At 41.8% G+C, this 9868-nt stretch overlaps 1 protein-coding gene across 1 annotated transcript; it reads left to right on the forward strand.

Moving 5' to 3' along the window:
* Nucleotides 1-1231: 1231 nt before the first annotated feature.
* On the forward strand, nt 1232-1570 carry BDB00DRAFT_860705 (uncharacterized protein). Its single transcript, XM_053126012.1, has one exon. The coding sequence runs from the start codon at nt 1324-1326 to the stop codon at nt 1555-1557; it is 234 nt and encodes a 77-aa protein (XP_052972657.1). The 5' UTR covers nt 1232-1323; the 3' UTR covers nt 1558-1570.
* The last annotated feature ends 8298 nt before the right edge of the window (nt 1571-9868 follow it).

The raw sequence follows: 9868 nt of genomic DNA on the forward strand, positions 1-9868 counted from the left end.
AAAAGATCATCTTCGAAGTCATCTTTTACACTCTCTTTATTCTTGACACCTCTCTTTCTATGGGCTACGGAACTGACCCACCAAAAGGATTCGACATTTGGTAGCACAAGAACAGTTTATGACTGACCCCAGATACCCAAGACATCTTCAAGAAAAAGCCTCATATCTAGGATTTCGACCCGAACAAGTAGAAGCAACATCAAGATAGGAACTCACCTTCGATCCCCCAACCCAAAAAATGACCCCCGATGAACAAGTTTAGATTTTGAAGGCTATCCAGAAGCTCTTAGACAAGGACACCTCTGCCCTGACTTTTTGCGCACACATACGTGAACCAGACACGTATCACAGTGACCGCAGCCTGGATGCTGCATTGAACTAGCTTTCGGAAGTGGAACACTATTTGACGATGGCTAAATTTGACGATGGCCAAATTGGATGACTACGAATGGGTTGCATATGCAGTGACTCTTCTGTGGGGAGAAGCAAAAACGTGGTGGCGACAACAAGAAGCTCGTATGACGATTAACGACTAGACGGATTTCAAGAAGCGGTTGCTGGCAACTTTCAATCCCCCAAATGCACCTCAATTGGCTCGAGATTGCCTTGCGGCAGTGGCACAAAGGGGACCAGTTGAGGTTATAATAATTATGCTCTGATTTATTGGTACTAGTTGGACGAATAGCCACAATAAGTTGGTGTAACTAAAATAATTTTCATAAAATTAAATTATGTACAGGATTTTTCCTATGATTTGGCACTTGACTTTTTTCAACTTGGCGCTAAGGTTTTTTTCATTTTGGCGTTAAAGTTATTATCAATTTGGCGCATGACAAATTACAATTTTGCGTCTTAGTTATTTATTTTTGCATACTGATAATATCATAATGGCGCATAGTGAATTATTATTTGGCAGCTAACAACTTACATCTAATTCTATAATACCTCATTTAGCTACAGTCTCTTGAACCAAATTTGTGTGATGAATCCTTGCATCCTTCCGCCAAAATTTTTTTTAAGAATCACAAAGAGGTGATTTTATTGACGGCCATTGAAATTATGATGTAACAAAGTCCTTCCGCCAAAATGATAGTCCCCCAACCGCAATTAAAAAAAACTCAGACGCCAAGCCACAAAGATAACAAAGCTGAAAAATTAAAAGCGACACCTTTTTTCTCTTTCTTTCTTTTCTTTCTTTTCTTTCTTTTCTTTCTTCTTTTCTCTTTATTGCCTTTGCGGCTTTTTGTTACCTTCGCGGCTTTTTGTTGCCTACGCGGCTTATTGTTGCCTTCGCGGCTTCACTTTTTTTTATAAACAAAGAAAATGAAAAAAAAAATCCCTGAACCGCTACAAACTTTTAGTTTGTTCGTTTTTCTTCTGCCTTGCATCTTATTGATTAATTGTATGATGTCAATCTACGAATTTTCAATTTTTTTTAAAAATAACATCAAGGTGGAAACTCTAATTGAATACGGGTCACTTAATGAGGCACGCTCAGTTTATTCTAATCGGGACACTCAACCTCAGGATAGCTACATCAACATCATACCAGAATGAGGTACACAAAAAGTGACGTAACAGCCTAGTGTTATATGAATAATAAAAATGGACAAGATTTTGTGGAGATTTTAATAAAGTTATCCCTTTTACAATGATATTTACAATACATTTTCTCTTCTATAGATGATGTGAGCTGGGTTGATTATTCTATGATATGGATGAGTGATAGTAGAGTCGCGTACTTCGGATTAGAACATTATTAAGATTATATCTTGGGCTTGACCAAGATTCTCGCTTTATTACGCAAATTGTTTAATCCCTTTTTTTACCATGGAAACCTGGGGATTACCACATGGCTATAGAGTCAGTCTTTTGTGTAATCTAGGAGAAAAAGATAATGCAACAATATGGATACGAACATATCCATGGAGGTAATCCATACAAACGGTATGACAAAAAAAAAGTTCACAATTCGCTCGTAAGGTCGAGTGCAATTTTTTTTGTTCTTGTATATTGCTTTACATTTTTTTTTTAAATATATATATCATTTCGTTCAACCTTATTATATCATTATATAATCTTTTTTAACGAAAAGTATATTCAGCTAATGCATACTGATGTTTCAATTATAACACATAACGAAATTTGTGTATGGAAACAATTCTTCAAACCTAAATTCTGTTTGTGGGCAGAATAATTTTCACATCTAAACAGCTTTTTTTGTTACTGTCCAAAGGAATACTTATAAAGAGACAATGACTTTTTGGTTAATCATCACAACAACAAAAAAAAGGACCAAGCGCAAAACAAAATATCACACATACACAAAGAAAATACCCTCAATTGCATATCCTGAAAAGTTCTTCACATACAAAAAGCATACTTGTACATATCCGAAAATAAAAAAAAATTGCATTGATCTATAAACGGGATTGTTGTTCCAAAACAGTAACTGTGCGTTCCCATCGATTAATGTTTCAGCCCCTACCAAAAAGTGTTTATCTTTTGCGGCCAGGTTGGCTCGTTCCCCCTCCTTCCATGTCTCACCATCTGTGCCGAAACCATATTTATATTTTATCTAGACACACGCACACAATAGAGAAAAAGAGTTAGCAAACAGAAAAAAAGAAGTTGTGTAGTTGAGTAGCACCCTGGCATATATACTAAACCAAGGCCAAACCCAAAACGGTCTGATTTAACTCAGACGAGGCAGCGCTTGCCTATATAACTTTCGCATAATTTGTCCATTATTAAAGCATCGATGTTGATCATGCTGAAATTGTCTATAGTAACTTTTCTTTTACACTGATTAATTAATGTTGTAGTCCATTCTCCGGGTAAAAAGCATTTTCTTTTGCTACCAAGTAATAGGGTTGTAAATAATATTAATATGCGGTATACGATAACAACAATATATTATATGTGTATTTATATAGCGGTACAATATAGAAGCGGTTAAAAGACTCTTTATTTGTTAATAATAGTAACAACGTACTATACTACTTAAACTGATGCAAATAGATTTGTTCCAGTTTTGTTCGACCAACGACAAAAAAAGAACTGGTACTAATTGCTAATTATAATATAATAAAATATTCTTTTAATCTCTCATGATTCTTTTTTTATTATTGAAAGAAAAATCCAATTATACTTTTTTTTATTCTTGTTCGTCAGTTCCAATTACAATTGCGCTACAAAAAAAAAGGAAGTAAGATGATGTAAATATCAAGTTTGACTATCCCACTTACATTTTTAACATTGATATAAAACAATCTGTTACCACTGGACAGGAGAGGGTATGTCAAGGGGTTGAAAAACAGCTTGACATGTGGGTGGCAAGGACATGTCAAGATGATGTCAAGCTGTTTTTAACCCCTTGACATTTCTGTAGAAACAGCAAGTTAAGGGTCTATCAAGCTGTTTTAACAGCTTGACATATGGTATCCAAATTTAGGCGTGTATGTTACTGCATATGCATGCAAAGAGCAATGTAGTTCCCCCAGTTTCTCTACATATGGACCGGGTACTAGAGCTGTATCAAGCTGAAAGAGGTCTGCATAGCATGTTTTAGCGTGTTATAATTTGTGCATATACCAAACGAATAAAATGACCGCAGTAGGTATCAATTTTTATATAGCAGCGATGATTATGATGGTATGGTAATAAGCAACCGAATTTTATTTATTTCAATATTAGAGTAGCAAAACAAAATTATTAAGGATTCAAAGGAGTCAAAACGGGAGCAAACAATAAAAGCAAAAGCAAAGAGAGCATCTATGTATATGTGTATGTCTGTGTGAATATGCATACAATCTCTAGCTGGTGATGGGGCCGAAAATAACAAGAGTGAATCGCAACAATGCCGTGTGTGTTGATGACCCACGGTCCACTCAAAAAGTTTGTGCTGCAACTAGGTGAAAGTGAATATAGAAGTGTTACCTTTTTCTAAAAGCGCCATATGAAGTGTGGCAGCACTGACCAGCTTTCGCAGCAACACTAGGAATGACGTGAGATTGAGCGTGTATGAAGGATCCAGTTAGATGTTTGGCATGAGAGATCGTAGCAACAGTGGTAGCATTATGGGTAGAAGGCTGTAGTTCAAAGACAAAAAATGGAGTATATAGATAGAAAGAATGAAGAACTTACAAGCTTCGTCCTATGATGGCGCCGCCTACACTTTTGGACAGGAGAACAGATGATCGCGTCCTGAGCTATAAGAATACCTAAATTAAAGTGGTATTAGATAGAGCCATAAAAGTTAAAACTAGTTTGACCACAACATGAGTAAAGAGGTGCTTCATGAACCTGTACTTACGAGCCTTGAGAGAGTAGTGCGTCGCGTCAAGAAGGGAGGAAGTAAAGTGAAAAGAAAGAGAAAGAGGCGGGATAAAGAGAGAGATAGATTGATGCGGAATAAAACTAGCTGCAATACCAAAAGAAAAAGTGACCCTGATCATGCACAAAAAAGAGCACCAGACAGAACAATCCCCCACCCGATAAAAGGTTCCCCCCACATCCAAACCAATCTATTATACCAACCTCTTTCTGTCCACATACATCTTCGTACCTACTCCAAAAAAAGTGAGCGTTGACAAGACGAAGCATTACAGCTGTAGTTATGTGATGTATACTGAGATGATCTTGTATAGATGCCCACTGTATCTGAATTGCAAGCCCAACGTCAACGACGTATGGCAGTGCGTGAGGCCGATGTCGAACAGGCCAACAGTGCCTTGGATCGGCAGCAGCAGCAGCAGCAGCAGCAAAATGCGCTTTTGGATCGAGTCGTTGGTTTGGAAGCTGAGAACCAGGTGATGCGATCCGAGCTCACCACGATGGGCCGAGCAGTTGCTGGTATGGTAACTCGTGGTGCCACTACTGGTACTGATGCTACCGATGAGAGGAATGGTGGCGAGCAAGTGCAAGCTCGTGGCCGCCGTGCTCCAACTGCGTCTGTAAGTTTGTCGTGTTCTGTCAAGAGAGATTGAGACGGCTGGTGCAAAGAAATTGCTCATTAAATAATATTGCCTTCATATATAAAAGGAGTGCATATGCGCTTACAATGGACGGCTTGGAAACGCTGGCCTGAAGCTCGACCTCAGTTTCACCGATAGCCACAACAAGGAGGCTGTGAAGCGCCTTGTTGAGTATGTCCACGGTCAAGGGTGCTTTAACTTGAGCAAGGGCCATATCAGGAATATGGTCTACCACCACTTCGACCATAAGCGCACGATGTCGAGACAGTCGGCTGCAACAAAAGCCTAGAGAAAAGTGACGAAACGGCGTTACCAACGTCGATACAATGTAAGCAAAAGTAGTAGTAGAAGGGCGTCGCATAAAATAATGAAGCTTGACGATGTTGACAGAAATCGACACGGCGACTTAACGTTTTCCGACGCCATGCATTCGAGCTGGAGGAGCAGTACCCTGGCGGATTGTCATTGCTGCAGGCCGAATGTATGTCGGATGAGGAGACCGACAATGAGGGGAGCGCTGAAGGCTTGAGTAGCGTTAAGCGCGTGTCAGTCTTTGTGCCTGAATGGCGCAGTGAGAGGGTAATGATTTAGAAAGCGGGTGTTCTTTGCATACACATCTTTTGAAGAAATTGGTATAGGCAAACGTTTTCTTGGCGAGACTCGACGAGTACAGTGCGCCCACTGTTGATGCCCAGCCGAATGTGCTCGCACGAACAGCGGCTCGAAAGGCGGGCACCTTGGTCGAGAAGGTGCGCTCGCAGCTGCAAGACTGGATGCTTGCATAACTAATAAAATGGTTACCAGCTATATGCTGTGCGGGTTTGGGGTGGGCAAAAGAAGTTTATACCATATGTAACTGAATGGGGGGTGGGGGTGTGTGGGGGAGAAAGAGACTGCTTCGGAGAGGAGGAAAGAAAATTTGAAAATTGAATCGTAGCACTGCTTCTACTATTTGATTTACGCCAACATCTTTTTCGGCAATGGAATTACAACAGTTCTACCACTTGCATGCGTTTGATCATACTTTACAACTGCCACCTGCCCATATAGACGATGAACGGGCACGATGCAGTCCATGTCTTCAGCACGGAAGTGGCTACGCCACGTCTCCAGGTAACTGTCAACAAATAGCGGCTCATTGCTGCTGAAGATGCTGTACCACCTAACAAAAGCAAAAACGTGCTTTTCAAGCTGGCCGTTGACCATCAATTCGTGCCGAAAGAAGTACTGGATCTCGCATGGCCAAGCGATAGGCTCGCCTCGATCCTCTGCCTGGTACAACACCTGTGCATGTGCACCTCGACGTGATCGCGCTTCTTTACTTCTGTATAGCTGACCCATAATGCGTATGGTCTTAATTTTCTCGTATCGGTTGTTGACAAAAACTCGGCCTGCTTGCGCTTCTCTATAGTGGTCGAGTTCGGCACCATATACCGACCGGTAGAATGCGAGAAGGTACTCATACACTGGCTCAATCATGAAGCTTGTTGGCGCAGTGTCTAATGGATACGCATCTGGCGGCAATGGCTCGCTTCCAGTGGCCAGCTCTGTACTCGTCGACAGCGCAAAGAAATCGTGAGGGTCAAACGTACTATGCGCAATGTCAACACTTTGCTGAATCGGTTGTACGATGTCAAGGAAGCGATTCAAAAAGTCGAAATGGCTTGGTCTATCATCGAAGCGGGCTTCAAACGACCGGACAAAGTCGCGAGCACCTGTCTTTTGCAAGAACTTCTTCATAAATGTCATCTCGAACGAATCCTTCTGGTTGGTATTGATCTCCTTTAAATACCCATTATATCTCTCAAAACTAAATAGCCAGAAAGCGTATAAAGGTCCAAAATCCTCGATGTTACATCCAAATGCATATGTAGATGCATATTCGGCGTGACCTCTTCTGCTCCGTACAAGCGTTCCACACCACGGCAAAAGGACAGCAAAAGCGTACTGGCTTCTTCGATCTCATCCATAGTGATTGATGGTTTGACTAGCAGTCGACAGGCATTTACAAACTGCAGCCAATGTTGAAGGAGGTGGCGGGGGAGATGGTTTTGCAAAACAAATGGCGAGTACACAATACACCACGATTTCCAATCATCAGCAGTCATGAAGGAGAAGCCAGCTTCTATCTTTCGCTTCAAGGAAACGTAGTCGGGGGGGAGCACAATGCTGTCGGCCAACACCTGCATTTCTCGAAGGTCCTGCCTCGTCAAGTCGCCATTCTCGATCCATGTCTTTGTCATACGCTTTGCTGTCCCGAGGAACAGGTTATGCATCGGATCAATGATCGTACAGCGAACAGGGTCAAAGTATTCAAGGCGGTGCAATTCTGACCATCGAGTTCCGGTGTCGCGTTCGATTTCTCGGCGAGCAGCAAGTGTGTCAGCTTGCCGCCATTGTTCGGCGTCATGGCGATTGCTTTCGCGTGTCCGCAGCTCCCATTCCTCCATTTCGAATCCTGAGTAGTCGATGTCTGTTGTACCAGGAAATACGAAAAACTGGCGAGCGCATTTATGGCAAGCACAAGTGCTAGCATGGGAAGTGAACCCACCGGTTTTTCTGGCAGCAGGTATGTCACAAGCATTGAGTAGTAGGGCCAAACGTACTTGTGCTCCCTCTGGATGCTCGTTCGTTCCAACTGTTTTCCAATCATACCATTCAAGCAAATCATCGACCATTGGGCGCAAGTAGTGGTTCATGTCGGATGTGCTTGGCTCTCGCGGACCTGGCATTACTCCAATGAGTATAACATTCTCCGTTTTGTAACGCTCAGATCGAGGGAGATTATTGACGGTCAAATATAATGCACCGCATGAGTATGTCGAATTCGTGAACGGGCCGAACCAGTCAACATTGAGCGTCAACAACAGCGAACGAACCTCTGCGGCAAAGCGACGACCAGCACGATCAGCAAACTCTCGCCACATGTCGCCATCATAAACGTCGTAAAATGTATTTGCGACACGTCTGCGATCGCGCCATGTTTCGATCATCGTCTCAAATCCCGGTCGTTTGAACAGTCGCTCAATACTCGCAGATAAGGGCTGGTAAGCAAATTCTTTGATTGGCGACAATCTATTGCCCACTGATCTGAACAATGCTCGGCCACATAGGCGACTGTAACGGATATCGTTATTTGTGCATGTACGTGGGCAATCTGGCGTCAAAAGGTAAATGCTATGGCATGTCGGACATGATACATAACGTCGTAAAGAATCAATTTGGGTAGCGATGCCGGTGATACGACGCAATGTGGCAAGAGAGAGAGGAAGACGGTCAGAAGATGGAAAAGGAAGATCTTCGAGAAGGATTGCACAAAACTCAATAAGCGTGCTCGACGTTCGTTCAGAGAGGAAGTGCAACTGGAACAGAACAAGGAAAACAAGGACAAGAACGTAGGGATGAGAATACCCTGGAAGCAAGGGTGTTTGTGGATGAAGGTAAGCAGCATCTTTAGAAGGATATGAGAAACTTTGAATGAGTGAAATAAAAATGGGTTTTCCAAAAAAAAATTGCACACACCTTGTTCGTCAATGCTGGCTGTTTCTTCTTCATTCACATTGTCTGCTTCGACATCCCATTCAACATCTTCGGCATCGAGCAAACGTTCGGTGCCGCCAACACTGTCTCTGTCTTCCTCCACTCCAAAGACATTGTCCTCGTCAGAGAACGACAAACGACGACTCGCAGCAGCTATTATATACCGTTCAACCATTCAACAATAAATCATATATCCCTTCCTTGACACTATCCATCACTTATCTCAACATACCAGGAGAGGAAGAAGGAGCATCAATATCATGAATAGCTATTCATCCAACAATAAGTTATCTTACTCTCTTTCTATTATCGATCAATTATCTGAAAACATACCAAGAGAACGGGAAGTGGAAGGCTCATTCGAAACGTCATCACCAATATCCATTTCGTCAATATCCATATTATCTGATGCTTCAGATAAGGAAGGCTGTTCGCCTTCAAAAGTGGCTATGAGAGCGCTTACTGTGTTCACGAAACGTCTGGTTACTAAATAATGTCAACACTTTGAACGCTACTATGAAACAAATATACCGTTGTGCGAGATTCCTTCTCTAGCCGAATTTACAGCACGCTGAGTGTGCTGCTCTCTTTGTATACGAGTAACCTCGCGAAAACCGAAAATGCTGCTTCTGAAACATTCCGGACAAAAGCATTCGACCCTTTCTGGATTATAATCCATGATGGGAATGCAATGAGGACGAAGAACAACAAATTGGGACGATTCCATTTTTTATTTTCTTCCTTAAATTGACCCCCGCTGTTGTCCCTTACTCGCTTATGAATGGGTCTTTCCTCCTGCTACTACTGGGATCAAGAAATCCTTTTTATACTGTGTTACATATTATGTTTATACGTCCGCCGCATTGTTGCGTTGTGCTTGTGTATAAACTTCATGTAAAAAAATATATAATGCAGATACATATACGGAATACAATATCACACAAGCTTTTCTTCTGCATGAATGAAGGAGCAGTAAGATGCGTCATTTTGCATAGAATCGGGGACAGAGTTGCTGGAAGCCATTTTTATAGGGGGTGTTCACATAGGGTAAGATGAAATTGTAAAAAAAAAAGTGGGGATGTAACCCCCCAACAACTATTTTCTAAAAGCAAAGTAGCCAGAAACCATAGCATTGCTCTTAGCACTCTCATGCATTAGCGCGCTTTTCAGTTACTGTTATGGGATAACCTCGAATGCAGATCAGGTAGTTGGTGCATATCTACTAAATTTAGTCTATACAACCTGGTTAGTTTTTTCCTTGGTACCCCAATAGCTTGCCACCACATGTCAAGCTGTTTTCTAACCACTTGACATTTGGTTTTTCGTGCGGTGTACCGTGTCACTATGTTTTT

This window comes from Zychaea mexicana (assembly GCF_025766255.1).
Source record: "Zychaea mexicana strain RSA 1403 chromosome Unknown BDB00scaffold_190, whole genome shotgun sequence".
In the NCBI taxonomy this organism is placed as follows: Eukaryota; Fungi; Mucoromycota; class Mucoromycetes; order Mucorales; family Lichtheimiaceae; genus Zychaea; species Zychaea mexicana.

Coding starts and splice junctions, on each gene's coding strand:
- BDB00DRAFT_860705 (XM_053126012.1), top strand. CDS start 1,324: ATGAAAAAAAAAATCCCTGAACCGCTACAAACTTTTAGTTTGTTCGTT.